Source organism: Aspergillus thermomutatus (genome assembly GCF_002237265.1).
Source record: "Aspergillus thermomutatus strain HMR AF 39 chromosome Unknown NODE_109, whole genome shotgun sequence".
Lineage (NCBI taxonomy): Eukaryota > Fungi > Ascomycota > Eurotiomycetes > Eurotiales > Aspergillaceae > Aspergillus > Aspergillus thermomutatus.
The window spans coordinates 78,570-92,457 of NW_020798158.1; the positions used below are offsets into that span (position 1 = coordinate 78,570).

Here is a 13,888-nt window from a genome sequence, read left to right on the forward strand (position 1 = left end):
GGTGCTGTATGGACGCTCTGTATGTATGACTATAGGCTCGTCTTCCCCCTCGACTCATACCCAATCATCAAGACCACCAGCCCAGCAACCACAAACAACCCCCCGCTCACATACACCGGCACACTGGTCTTCAGATCCGCTACGAGCGCAATAACCGGCGCGAGGATGCCGCCCACCCGGTTCGCGGCCGCGGTCAACGCATTGCCCGTCCCGCGGTCCTTGGTCAGGAACATCTCGGGCGTATACGCATACAGCACCGCATAGAGCAGACTACTCGTGAAGCTATACGCGCAGTTCCAACCCAGCAGCGCAGAAGAGGACATGGCCGTCGTGGACGCCAGCAGGAAAGCGCCCGTCAGCACAGCGGAGGAACTGATGGCGCCCCGTCGGCCGAGGTAGGGTACTTCGACTAGCACGCCGCCGATCAGGGCACCGGGGAGGCCTGCCGCAGCGATGATCAGCGAGTTGCGGTAGGTCAGGGCCGTTGAGCCGTCGCCGAACTCGGCGCCCTTGGTTTGCTGGATGTAGGGCAGGAAGGCGTTGTAGAGGGGGAAGCCGAGGCCGATAAGACCCCAGACGACGATCAGGAGGGATGTGGACCACGCGCGGCGGGGGGTGTCGAAGAGGGCCCGGATGTGGTTGAGGGTCAGGTGGTCGAGGCGTTGGCGGATGAGGACGTTTGTCCCGCGGGAGCCGCCGCGGGCCGTGTCTGCGGTGGTTGCAGGGGTGGTGAGGTCGTCGACGGACAAGGAGGCAGAGGTGCCATTGCGGCGGGCGACTTCGTGGACGACGGCCACGGCGTCTTCGTAGCGGCCTTTGCCCATTAGAAACTTTGGCGATTCATACAAGGTGAAACAGGTCCAGCGGAGGAGGCACATGAGGAGGGCAATCCCGCCCATGGCGATGAGGAAATACCGCCAGCCCATGTTGTTGGCGCGGGTGCAGGTCTCCTCATCGGGGCAGGTGAGATTGCCGAGGATCGGCCAGGCGATGAGATTGGCGAGCAGCTGGGCGAGCGCCCAGTAGACGGACAGTACGGTGAGGAGGTACTGGTGCGAGCCCGGGAGGAACTCGAGGAAGATGGCCGAGTCGACGGGGAGGTTCCCGCCCACGCCGGTGGACCACAGCGCGGTGAATACGCATACCGCGGCGAAGGTGGGCGACGCGGCGGCCACGAGCCCGAATACTGCGGTCAGGCCGATGGTGAGATTGAAGGCCCAGCGGCGGCCGAAGATGTCGCAGCCGAAGCCCCAGAACAGGGCGCCAAGGAGCAGGCCGATGTTCTGGGCTAGAGTCAGGAATGGCGGACTGGAGATGTGGAATTCCGACGTGACAGGGCCCAGGATGAGCGAGGTCACGATCGGCCAGAGGTTGTCGCTTGCCCAGCCGAAGCCGATGACGATAAAGAGTTGCCATTGATAGGCGCCCATGCCGATGCTCTGGATGGCAGTGTTGAGTGTGGCGGCGTTGAGGCGGTAGTCGGTGAGCTTGTCTTGATCTGCCATTTTGATTCACGAAGGTGGATCTGATGAATTCGATGGCTTGAAGATGATGGTGAAGAAGAAAAAGAAGATGGGGACGAAGGCTGCTGGACATTTCCTGCAGGGTGAATGAAGCCTCAACCCCGCGTCAAATACGAATGACGTGATTGGATCCTGGTCTGAGATCAACAAAGCCCTGCATTTATAGAATATGCCTTCTCTAGTCTGTATTCGATGTCGATATTCTCATGTTAATGGTACAACGAAGGAAGAGAAGGGAGAGAGGGGGAAGAGAGAAGGTGAGAACAAACTTGAAGCCATCCACATTCCAAAAGAAGAAACTGAAACACAAACACCCCCAGAAATATGAGCCCAACACATCACCAAACCCTTGATAACACCAAATCAATTAATCATAAAGTGACGGCGATAGCACTCTTGCTCTGCCTCATGTGAATGAAATGTGCATTTCCCCCAGTACTCCTGCATAGGCCGATGAGCCGTCACCCCCGCAACATACATCAACAGATCAGACAGAAACTCTTTGGGCAGACTGGCTGCTCCCACCTCAGATAGCCATCTTTCATAATCTCTTGCCAGCATATTAACCAGAAGATGGCGAATAGGCGAGCTCGAGCCCGTCTTCTCATACAGAAAAGCCACAAACTCCCACCGACAGCCTTTGCATCTTCCCGAAGTCTCCCTCTTCGCATACAGCCTATGCATCAAGGCATCCGCCACGGCGTCCTGGAAGAAGGTGTCGGCGAGATACGCGCCCAGCGCGTATGCCTTGGCCAGGAGAAGCAGGTCGCAGTACTATGGTTTCTCTTCCGATTCTTCGCTGACAGGAAGGGTGTTCGTGTAGCGCCACTGCAGGTAGAGTTCAAACGTGTCGGGCTCGTACTCGGGGAGGTTGACGACGTCGCCGGTGGATCTGACCCAGGACCAGATGACGGCTGAGCGGAAGAAGCTGGAGTATTTGCAGGCGACGGAGATGTGGATGTGGAAGGTGACCATATTGTCGTCTTTGCCGACGTGGACTTGGAAGGTTCCGCTGCGGAGGCTGGTAAGGTCAGTACAGTTCATTGGATGGGTGATATGCTTCGTGACATACCCCATTGTCTGCTTGTCAGCAAGGCAGCTCATTTTTGTCTGTTTGGGGGCAATCCTCCAGGGATGCTGGTCAGTTGGAGTTGTTGAGTGGGCCATTCTGCGCAGCAGTGATGGAGATGTTAGAGAACAGGTCAAAGTCTAGATTCGACTTCGTCTTTATACACCGCAGTCTCTCATACCACGGTTAGAAATGCAGTTCGACTGAAACACTGACAAAGATGTCTTGCTGTATCTTTATATAAATCAGACGCGAGACATCAGCTTGTCTTATATCCCGACATCAACCACAACTACCGTCTCTCCCACTCCATCTCCACACTCTCCATCCTCTTCCACGCTTCCTCTACCTCATCCGGAATATCAACGTGCACAATAAACCCCTTCCCTCTGGGCCCATACCCCTCCTCATCATCTCTAAGTCGCGGAATCTCCCCCATCAGCAACCCCAGAAACCGCGGTACCCTCCACAAGCGCGACGCCCCAATCCCAACCGACTCATCATACACCACCTCCCCTCCTTCCAGCCTAACCCTCGGCACAAAAGTCGGCCAACTGGTCAACCGTAGCCCCCCCTTCCCAGACCCAGCAGCCCCACCAAAAGCCTTCTCAAACGACGCCACCGTCCGCCGAGACATGGTCGGGTCCTGCACAATCAGCATACTCCGCGGAGAGACTCCATGCGCCTCAAGAAGCCGCTTCGTTTCAACCGCATTCGCGCCGCAGTTCGTCGAGCGGTCTTCAACCAGGACCCGACATGCGTTCTGGATCCGCGGTGCATCAAAGCAGCGCGTGAAAATGCGATGGAGGGCCTGTGCTTCTGGGAGTCCGGCGACCTCTGGGAGGAGATGCGCGTAGCGTGGATCGTTGGCGACTGCGTCGTAGAGATGGGGTGTGGAGTGGCCGAGTCCGCCACAGAGGACCAGGGTTTTGGTTGCTGTTGGGTTGGTTTCGAGATGGGTGAAGACTTTCTCTGCGGTGGGGAGGATGGCGGAGACGCAGAGGACGAGGACGTCTGCTGGGGGAGGGGAAGATGAGGGGATTTGGTTGAAGGCTAGGAAGTGAGCGAGGATGTTGATGTCGTTTGGATCCATGGATGGATGGACTTAGAATCCGGGCTATATAGATCAAGGTGATTTGAGAGATGTTGGTTTATGCTAGAATGAGTAGATGGAGATGGATCATCCATATGTGATGTTGTGGTAAGACTCCACTTGGTGAATTACTCCACTATATTAGTGATAAGACATGGCCATGAGCCCTAGCTATAGTTAGACTTCAAGTGCTAGTATATCTTATTCTTCATGATGGCAATTCCTTCTTGTCCCTGTGAATACAGAGAAAGGATATAGAGTAAATAGTTATAGGGTGTCTATGCTTTGCTAGAGCTAAAATAAACAGTAAATCATAAAGAAAAGTTATACAGGAGTGAATAAGTAACTAACCACATATGGCCAGTGTGGTCTATAGGTTAGGGAGAATGAAATAAATGATAAAGAATATTAAACATCAGATTCTTATAAGACAAGGAGAGAGAAAGTGAATACTATAAGAATTATCATCATCCTTATGACTCATGGATATATCAGAGTTACACTCATATGAACTAATCAATTGTTAGGGTTATTCTGGAACAATGTCAAAAGATTCTCTCATCTAAAGTACAAATATTTCATATTTCACATAGTATGGACTCAATACATCATCAACAGCCAATTTACACACCTTGCGCCAGGTTCAATATGTTCCAAGGATGTCCATGACAGAGCTGAACAGAGCAAGTGCAAGTTGATACATGATGACAACATGGTCAAGTCTGGATCTCCTCCTCGGGCTCTTTAGTATCCAGCTTGTCTGCGGATTCCTGGGCCAGTTTCTCATCTTCCTTGATATCCAAGCTGTCTGTAGATTCCTGGGTCTCTTTCTCGGGCTCCCCGGCATCCAGCTCGTCTGTAGATTCCCCCGAATCTGATTCCTCCGAGTGGTATTTCGCCCAGCGGTTCATATATCTCCAAAGTCCATCCAGCAAGTCCCATTCATCCTTCTCTCGTATCCATTCCTCCCGTTTTTCTTTTGAGATAGGAGGATCGTCGAATGTGAAGTCAATGCCATATCCCTGCAGCGCATCCTCGATGTGGTCGAGATCATCAAACGTGAGCTGGGCCTGGCCAAGCTCCTGCTTAGTGCCTCGGAACGCATAGACGGGGATTTTGGCGTGCACCCGGGGCAGGGACTTTCGTCTTTTGGCCGCATGTTCTCCAAATTGCACGAACCACTCCTCGTCACCACGTTCAATACAGTTGTATTTCGCCTTCTGGCGGACATGCGTCCAAAAGTCAAGCACCAATAGCTCCAAGTTCGGCGCAAGGAGTCTGGTCGCGGCGTATTCTGGCGGTTCAACCATGACGTTGTAGAATGAGAGTTCGAGCACTCTAAGATTCGTGTAGCTGGTCAGGTCGAAGAGGCCAGCCCCGCTGTACCCAAACTGATAAATCAGAATCGACTTCAGTGTCTCCTTGTGGTGGTCGAGGGCCGCTCCGAGGTTGGCGTAGTCCCATCTATAATCCCACACATGCGGGCGCGTGTACGTAAAGGCAAAATGCTCGAGTCCGTCGAACCAGGTCATGATCTCTGCCAGCAGTGGTGGGGTTTGGCTGAATCCGTTCAATTTCGCGGTCTTGATAATAGGAAGGGTTCCGTTTTCACTCTTTCAACTGTCAGCTGGGTTCCCGTTATAGTAGAAGCACCTGTATGGGGGGATTCAAGTGGATGGAAACAAAAAGTAATCAAATGGCCTCGGCTCACCTGTCTGTGGAGAAAACACGCAACATTTCCAGGAATATTGTCTCCCAGAGCAGCCATTCTCGCGGCCCAGACCTCCCATTTCTTGATCATGAATACATCTTGAGGGGGTACAATGCAGTCACCAGCTCGAATCTCATCCACAGTCTTCATCTGAATGGCTTTCAGAAGTAGCAGCCAGGTCCACGGATGGCCGTTGCTCCCAATCACCTCGAAAACGCGCACGCGATGAAGCAAAGACACCAGCTTGCTGATTGTTCTGAAGGTGTGCTTTGTAAAGGCTCCTTCTTCGAGGTAAACTTGGAAGGACTGACAGGTGGATTGCAATGCAGGGTACAAGGACAGGGACTGCAACAGACTTTCAGCCCTTCCGCTGATGGGATCAAGATCTGGCGTGCCCAGTTCGATTCGACGGTAAAAGACACGTCGAACGACGAGATTGAATCTCTTGCAGGTCAGAGCAATACAGAGGCCACTCTCATAGTCCATGAGCTTGTCGATGCTCTCTTCCCAAGGAAGGATGGCTTCGAAGAAGATCATTTCGAGTATCTCAACGGGTAAATCTAGGATTTCGATCCCCATTCTGGCGACCTTCTGTGACTTGAAGGCGTCAGCTCGATTTTTAGACAGTCATGCTCGGGGAGTTACCTGTACTTGCAAGCCTGGCGTCGAGGACGTGCTATCAGGGTTTTGAGCGCGATATGTAGCTGTAGCTGGGGAGAGAGATGAATGATGGTTAATGAGTGAATAGTCTCAAATCTGTGAGATTATATACCTATACAATTGGTGCCTCAGGCTCAAACAATGCCTTGAAATTCACTGTAGCCTTCATTTTGTTGCAGATTCTCGTTGAAATCAGTCCTGTAGACGGAGGTTGTCTTGAGAGTCGGTTCACTAAATGGAGATTGCCGTCAGAATCGAGGCGTAACCTCCTATGGCTATGGAAATGGCCTAAACGACCTGGAAATAAAGAAGGCATCTTGAATGTGTTGTTGGCGTGTCTTGAGAGAGGGAGAAGAGGAAGTATAGAGCATCTACTGTGCGAGAGCTAGGCGAGGTCACATGGCCTAGAAGGGACGACTCGCTACAACAGTTTCTACTCTCAAGCTCGAGCTGGGCTATTCTCTCTTGCACGGATGGAATATTATAAATCATAGTAGTTCTAGTCTGTTCACCCTAAACCAAGCTAGATGCAAAGCCAGTTTGAAACTTATAGAGCTGGGATATACGCCTCACCAACCATGACTAACTGGTTAGGCGACAGCCAATAATCAATCCCTGGCCAAAGGCGCGCTAGATTGATGTAGCCCAGCTCTCTCCCTAAGAAAAGGTCTGAGAGCTAAGGCTCCAGAGAGCCTACCCCCTCTCAGTGTTTGTTGGACCCCCTAGACCACCATCAGCTCTTAGTTGAAACAGGGCCAAAGGAAGTGCTTTGTTGAGATAAAATTGCTCAGAGTATGTGATCCTTGTTTAGAATTAGATATTACTTGTACGTCCCCTGTCTCTGCTTCAATTTTTTACCCATCATCGATAATACATCAATATGGCATTCAAGACAGGAAATCATGACTGTGCAGTTGGGATATATGACATCATCGCAATCAATGCTTAGATCAGTCCTCCGTTGAGATCCAGATCAAATCAACACAAGGCAAGATCTGCGATACTCATCCATGATATCAAGATCATCCACGACAGTCTCTATCATAATACCTCATCGCCACCCACCCCACTCTACGTGACACGCGCCATGATATCAACCATGGGTGTTGCGTCAGTCCCCAGCAGCGCACCACGGTCATTGGCAGTTATTCCCCGGGGCTGCTGTCTGATATCCAACCGGCTGCTGGGTCAGAGCTGACGTATGGGGCTTGTGCTGTTAGTGTTGCTTCGTTCAGTTGGGTATATAAATCAAGCTGATAGAGTCTAGCTGACAGGAGTACTACTACCACAAACAATCCAAAGCAATTTCCATCTGAACTCAAACACTCCCTCACTACTTCCATACCGAAATGTCTGAAAACCAGAAACAGAACCGTATGTTCTCCTACCTCTTTCACAAGATCCAGGCTGATTGAGACTGACAGCTGGCCTCCTCGGTGGTCTTGGAAATACTCTAGGCAACACCGTTGGCGGCCTCACAAACACCGTCGGTAACACTGTCGGTGGCCTTGGACAAACTGTTGGTGGAGCGACCAAGGGACTCGGGGACACTGTTGGCGGAGCCACCCAAGGTCTCGGAGACACAGTGTCTGGTGCTGGGCAGGGACTGGGACAGACGACAAGCAGTGCGGGCAACAGCACGAAGGATAACAGCACGAAGGATACTTTGGCCAGCATTGGAGGAGAGAGGAAGTAGTGAAGATCGGCCTTGATGATGGGGAGGGTTACTTCTAATTTGTATGATTCTTCTGGTTTGCTTCATGAATGATGACATCGCTATTAGGCCTACTATATAATGGCTGATTGACGGACCAACTGGAATCTACCTATGCACGCAATATCCCTTATCTCTTTTGGCTATCCCTGTCTTTATATCACTAAGAAAACCCGGCATCGATTGAATTGATTGTCTAATAAAAACAGCTGCTCTGGCTTGACGTAACAAAGGATTTGTCTCGGCCGAATTGACTTTTCAGCGTACCGACTATCCGAAGATGACTCAGTCAGCAAAAGATGAAGCGATGAAGTGTAAACCAGGCTATATAGAGCCGATCTCAGTAAACAATAAACAGGGTTAAGCATTAACTTTGGAAGCCTTTGAAGTTCGGCGTCGCGATATACAGCATTCTTCGCTGGATTGAGTCTCGGTTCCTCGCAGCGGTGGCGACCATCCTTACTTCGACACGTCCATCATCAACTTCTTCAGAAATCAGCAGGAGTATTTCACCAGCATAATGAGCTGCACTAATACAAATTCTCAAACACAAGCCCAGCTCACAAAACATGATGTGGGCTGGAGGAGGATCGTCCGCAACTTCACCCCTTCGTACGCACCTTGCTCCCATCAACCAAACGAAGAAGACACTAACTATGAATAGATGGTTCTCAGTCACGATGGGGACAGGCATTGTATCCATTCTTCTAAATACGCTCCCCTACAATGCTCAATGGCTATACTGGATTTCCGTCGTCATCTTCGCTGTCAATGTCCTCCTTTTCATCACAGGGTGTATCATCAGCTTCCTGCGATACACACTGTACCCGAAGATCTTCAAAGCCATGATCGTCCATCCCGTGCAGTCAATGTTTATTGGGACATTTCCCATGGGCTTGACTACGATTATCAACATGTTTTGTTTCGTCTGCGTCCCGGTGTGGGGAGAATGGACCAGAAACTTTGCCTGGGGGTTATGGATCTTCGACGCGATATTTTCGGTGGTGACGGCGTTGTCGTTGCCCTTTTTGCTGTACGTCTACTCCCTTCCAAACCTCTGAGAATGTGTGAACTCAAATTCTCGCAGCATGGCCCATGGAAACGAAACGCAACTCTCTTCCATGACTGCCGTCTGGCTCCTCCCGATCGTAAGCTGCGTCGTTGCAGCCTCCTCAGGCGCCATCGTCGCTGACGTCCTCCCCAACCCTCAACACGCCTTATGGACGGTGCTCGTCAGCTATATCCTCTGGGGCATTGGCGTCCCCCTCGCCATGATGGTCATGGTGATCTACCTCCAGCGCCTGACCCTCCACAAGCTCCCTCCCAAGGCCGTCATCGTCAGCGTTTTCCTCCCCCTGGGACCATTAGGTCAGGGCGGTTACGGGTGAGTTTTGGTTCCATCATCCTCGCCACTTGAAAAAACTAATGTAATCGACAGAGCAATGAAACTCGGCAAATCCGCCCAAACCATCTTCGCGCAGACACATACCCTGGAAGCCTCGTCCGGCCCGACCTTCTACACGCTCGGGTTCCTCGTCGCCCTCATTCTCTGGTCGTTCGGACTGGTCTGGCTGTTCTTCGCATCTGCTTCTATCGCTAGATGTCGCAGCTTTCCTTTTAATATCGGCTGGTGGGGGTTCACATTCCCGCTCGGGGTCTTTGCCACAAGTACCTGTCAGATGGGTCGAGAGCTGCCGTCAGAGTTTTTCAAAGTGCTCGGGACGGTATGTCTTCTATTTCCCTATTGAAGAGTGCAGGCCGCTGATCTTAGCAGATTATTTCGCTTTGTGTGGTGGTATTATGGATGGTGGTGAGTATTGGGACGTTGAGAGGCGTGGTGTCAGGGAAGCTGTTCTTTGCGCCATGTTTGGCGGATTTGAAGCTGAAGGAGGAGGAGAAGGATGTTGCGAAGGCTGCTTGATATTTGGACTATTTTGCTGGTTATATATAATAGTCATATGGATTAATAGAAAAATATGCCAATAAATAAATATAAAGAAGAGATCTCGATCAATAATAATAATGAGAAATAAAATATTATTTTCCATAGTACTGGTACTAGGTGGAGGAAATAATGGGCCTGATATTTTTTGGTTGATATTTATTATTATCTATTCTATTTTCCACATTTATTATTATTTATGGAATGGAATTTAATTTTTTCTCTCCTCTTTATTTTTATTATTTTAGCTCCGTAGACCGTAGTGCTCGAGCTCTACAGCGTAGTGCCAGCAACATCGGACTGACTGATAGCATTAACATGACAGACTGCCTTCGTGCAAACTGTAGCTCTTTACTCCGTATACCAGCCAGAGCAATTGATCTCTCTCTTGCACTGAGGCATCTATAATCCTGGGTGACTCATCTGATTTGTGAAGGCCAAGTAGACGCGAAGTCACGTGACGCGGAGGCCCCCCCAAAAATCCAAAATCCAAAGTCCAAAAAATGGAAAATAAAAAATAAAAAAAAGAACAACGCCGACAGTCCATCTCGCGATCCCCAAACATTCATCCTCTTGGCCGTTGTTCAGCGTTGATTTCATCAGAATTCCCTTCTGCTCCTCATTGCCGTGATTTTTCTGCTTTCTTTCTAGTCCCAATACCCCCTTGTTCTCTTGCTGTGCCGGGTTATTCGTCCTCTCACCCATTTCTCGTGTATTATTATTTCTCGCAACTCGCTGCGCCACCGGGTAGAACTCGCCTGCCGTAGTGACGGCCTGAGGCAACAACCAGTCACAGCCATAATCAGACCAGACAAGAGTTGGCAGAACATAGCCACCACATACTTTTATCTTTACTAAAACCATTGTTCTTCTTGACATACCTCTACTTGCCGTGATTCCATCTGTGGACCAGGTCTGATCAATTATCTGTGGTTGTTCCCTGTGATCATCATCACCACCCGCGTCGTTGTTATTATTGGTTCGAGACGCGGTGGTCACATGTCCTGCTGAGAGACAGCGTCCTTGGCTCATCTCGATACAGCGGACTCCCCGACAGAGATTCCACAAGAAAATTCAATCAAGATGATGGGATACGGGGGTCATCAGTATCATCAACAGCGTCAATCGCAGCAGAATGCCCATCCCCAGCAGCAGCACCAACTGCAATCGCCTTCGCTGGGTGCGGCTGCTGCGCATTCAGGCCATGGCAGCAATGGCATTGCTGGCAACAGTTCCCTGCTCCGGGGCCAGCAGCAGTCAGATCTGTCAAGTCATTCGCCAGATCTGAGGAAGATAACTCCCTCGTCGTCTGCGTCGATGGTCGGGTTTACCGCAGGAGGTGGCTATGGCACCTACGGCCATTATGCGCCTCAGGGTACTTCGGATCTTCTGTCCAGACATACCGACTCCGTCGGTCAATTGAAAGACCCGTATCTCTCGCAGATACAGAGTTTGCAGAGGAACATGAATCCCATGGCGAACTTTCGTGCGCACCCGGCCATGAACCCTCAAGCCGCCATGTCGCCACATGCTCAAGCAATGAGTATTTCGTCTCCGCAGCAGTCTTACGAGAGGTTGCAACAGCATCCCCATCTGCAGCATCGTCAGACATCTCATACGCATCCGTCCGCACCTTCGCCTGCTGCTGCGTCGCCCATGCTTGCGACTACTCAACCGCAGCAGACTCAGCCCCAGTACCAACAAGCGCAACAGCAGCAGCAACCACAGTATCCGCAATCCTCACAGCAGACCCAGTATCAACAGACCCAGGCGCAACCGTCTCCGTATCAACAGCACCAGTCGTCTCCGTTTCAACAGCAACAGGCGCAGGCATCGCCATACCAGCAGACGCAGCAGACATATCAGCAGCAGCAAGCTCAGCAGACTTATCAACAGCAACAGCAAGCTCAGCAGTCACGGTATCAGGCGCAGCAATCGCAGCAGCCCCAATACCAGACGCAGCATCAGTTCCAACACTATCCGTATCAGCGGTACCAGCAACACCAGCAGGCTCAGCAGGCACAGGTACAGGCACAGCCAACGCAGCAGCCTCAGCAGCCTCAGCAACCTCAGCAGTCCCAGCAGTCCCAGCAGTCTCAGCAGCACAACCGCCAGGAAACGCCACAAACGCAGCAGTCTCAACAACCGCACGAACAAGCAGTGCAGCAAGCATTGCAGCAGCATCGCCAGGCTCAGCAGCAGGCTCAGCAGCAAGCCCAGCAACATCAGAGGCAGTCTCAGCAGCCAAATGCTTACGCTCAGCAGGCGCAGCAACATACGCAGCAAGCTCAAGCTCAGCAGGCGCATCAGTTCCATCAGCAGTCGCAGCATCAACAGCCACAGCAAAAGCAAGCGACGCCATCAATCCCACCGGCCACTTTGAGCGGAGTAGCAAAGCCCGCAGCTCAAGAACCCAAAAAGGAGGAAACGAAACCGGCGAAGAAGCGTCGACAACCCAAGGCCGCTGCTGCTGCCGCTGCCGCTTCTGCATCTCCTGTGGTCACTGCAGGCAAGACCAACGGGACGACACAACCACCACAGCCCACCTATCGTCCAGAGGCTCCATCGCCGATTCAGTTCCTGCCTCAGCATCAGCATCATCCACAGGCTCCGGCCCAAACTCATGCTCCCGCTCAAACGCAGGCGCAGGTGCAGGCTCAATCCTATCCCCAAGTCCAGCCTCAGCCCCAGTTCCAACCACAAGCTCAGGTGCAGAATCCCGCAGCTATGCAAGGCCAGAACCAGGGTCAAGGCCAAAGTCAAGGTCAATCGCACGCCCAAAGTCAACAGCAGGGCCAACAGCAGGCTCCAGCGGGTCCAGCGGGTCCAGCGGGCCCAGCTGCTCCAGGTGCTTCCCAGCAACCTGCTCCTACACCCCGGAAGCGCGGCCGTCCCCGTAAGAATCCCTTGCCGGATGGAACACAGCCTCCGAAGCCTAAGCCTAAGAAATCCGCTTCGTCCGCTGCAGGTGCACCCGCCCCTGCGGCCGCTGGTGGCGCATCCGGCCCCGTTCCCAATGCTGCCACTGGCGCAGCTACCGCTCCGGTTCCCGCCCCGGTTCCTGGCCCTGATGGTACTGTCCCTGCCGTTCCTGTCAAACGAGGCCGCGGACGTCCCCGTAAGTCAGAGACAGCCGGAGGCACGACGACTCCCAAACCGAAAACACCGCGCAAGCCATCCACCGCCAAGCCGGGTGGCACTGGGCGGCCACGCGGTCGTCCTCGCAAGGCCGACGTGGAAGCACGGAAGCGAGCCGAAGCCGAGGCAGAGGCACAAGCCCAGGAACAGGGACAGGGACAGGGACAGGTTCAGGCTCCGGCCCAGCCACAACCACAAGCGCAGCCGCAGGCTCAGTCGCAGGCCCCGGCTCAACCTCAGGTCCAGGCCCATGCTCCGGTTCAGATTCAGATTCCCGTCCAGCCTCAGCACCATGTCCAGCCTTCACCCCAGCCTCAGCCTCAGCCTCAGCATCTTCAGCATCAGGCATCTCCGCACCTGCCCGCGCACGCGCATGCTCTCGCGAACCAGCATCAGCATGGTCACCAGCAACCGCATCCACACCAACAACACCAGCCGTCCGATCCCATGATGCTGAACCCGCCCCAGAAGCGCGGCCCACCCCTGGACGCGAACGACCCGCGCAAGCGCGCCTACCTCATGCCTCATCAGCTGGCGCAGATGGCACCGCAGCTGCATCCGCAAATGCACCCCCAGATGCCACCGCACATGTCGCCACATATGCCCCAGCAGATGTAATTTGTTTCCTCAGTTCAGCCAGTTTGCATGTTTCGATATCATTTTCTTCGGCCCGGAATATCAAATCGTCATTGTTGTTTAATCCATTCCCGTCTCGTCTCGTCTAGTCTTCGTCTTCATTTCCTCGAGGATCGTTTGTTCCATGTCTTATTTCGTGATGATATTGATATTCTACCCATGTCCATGGAATTATTCAATGGCATCTATTCATACGTTTGCCCAGTTCAGTCAATGTAATCAATTTGTTAATGGCTAGTAATATACCTTGATATCCACCAGTCGATCCATTCATCGTAGGTTGTCGCTCTGAACAAGAACGCTTCACAATACATAAACTGACCACGAACAACCAAGCAACCCAATCCAATCCCAGTTAGACATGGCCCACGGGTGGAATCTCACCCCCACCCCCCATCAGAC

At 52.3% G+C, this 13,888-nt stretch overlaps 7 protein-coding genes across 7 annotated transcripts; 3 read left to right on the forward strand and 4 right to left on the reverse strand.

Moving 5' to 3' along the window:
* Positions 1 to 29: 29 nt before the first annotated feature.
* CDV56_107405 (putative sugar transporter) lies at positions 30 to 1,505 on the reverse strand (the record flags this gene model as incomplete). Its single annotated transcript, XM_026761024.1, has 1 exon — positions 30 to 1,505. One exon carries the CDS (start codon positions 1,503 to 1,505, stop codon positions 30 to 32), a length of 1,476 nt encoding a protein of 491 aa, XP_026613981.1.
* Positions 1,506 to 2,297: 792 nt separating this feature from the next.
* On the reverse strand, positions 2,298 to 2,627 carry CDV56_107498 (BTB/POZ domain-containing protein; the record flags this gene model as incomplete). The annotated part of the gene is made up of 2 exons (XM_026761117.1): positions 2,298 to 2,544; positions 2,596 to 2,627. The coding sequence occupies 2 exons, from the start codon at positions 2,625 to 2,627 to the stop codon at positions 2,298 to 2,300; spliced, it is 279 nt and encodes a 92-aa protein (XP_026613982.1).
* Positions 2,628 to 2,884: 257 nt separating this feature from the next.
* CDV56_107525 (uncharacterized protein) lies at positions 2,885 to 3,685 on the reverse strand (the record flags this gene model as incomplete). Its single annotated transcript, XM_026761144.1, has 1 exon — positions 2,885 to 3,685. The coding sequence occupies one exon, from the start codon at positions 3,683 to 3,685 to the stop codon at positions 2,885 to 2,887; it is 801 nt and encodes a 266-aa protein (XP_026613983.1).
* Positions 3,686 to 4,401: 716 nt separating this feature from the next.
* On the reverse strand, positions 4,402 to 5,975 carry CDV56_107588 (uncharacterized protein; the record flags this gene model as incomplete). Its single annotated transcript, XM_026761207.1, has 2 exons — positions 4,402 to 5,298; positions 5,397 to 5,975. 2 exons carry the CDS (start codon positions 5,973 to 5,975, stop codon positions 4,402 to 4,404), a joined length of 1,476 nt encoding a protein of 491 aa, XP_026613984.1.
* Positions 5,976 to 7,405: 1,430 nt separating this feature from the next.
* CDV56_107713 (uncharacterized protein) lies at positions 7,406 to 7,752 on the forward strand (the record flags this gene model as incomplete). The annotated part of the gene is made up of 2 exons (XM_026761332.1): positions 7,406 to 7,430; positions 7,481 to 7,752. The coding sequence occupies 2 exons, from the start codon at positions 7,406 to 7,408 to the stop codon at positions 7,750 to 7,752; spliced, it is 297 nt and encodes a 98-aa protein (XP_026613985.1).
* A 538-nt stretch (positions 7,753 to 8,290) lies between these two features.
* CDV56_107746 (TDT family transporter) lies at positions 8,291 to 9,691 on the forward strand (the record flags this gene model as incomplete). The annotated part of the gene is made up of 5 exons (XM_026761365.1): positions 8,291 to 8,382; positions 8,435 to 8,803; positions 8,858 to 9,154; positions 9,209 to 9,494; positions 9,545 to 9,691. The coding sequence occupies 5 exons, from the start codon at positions 8,291 to 8,293 to the stop codon at positions 9,689 to 9,691; spliced, it is 1,191 nt and encodes a 396-aa protein (XP_026613986.1).
* Positions 9,692 to 10,795: 1,104 nt separating this feature from the next.
* CDV56_107837 (uncharacterized protein) lies at positions 10,796 to 13,468 on the forward strand (the record flags this gene model as incomplete). The annotated part of the gene is made up of 2 exons (XM_026761456.1): positions 10,796 to 11,406; positions 12,496 to 13,468. The coding sequence occupies 2 exons, from the start codon at positions 10,796 to 10,798 to the stop codon at positions 13,466 to 13,468; spliced, it is 1,584 nt and encodes a 527-aa protein (XP_026613987.1).
* Positions 13,469 to 13,888: the final 420 nt, after the last annotated feature.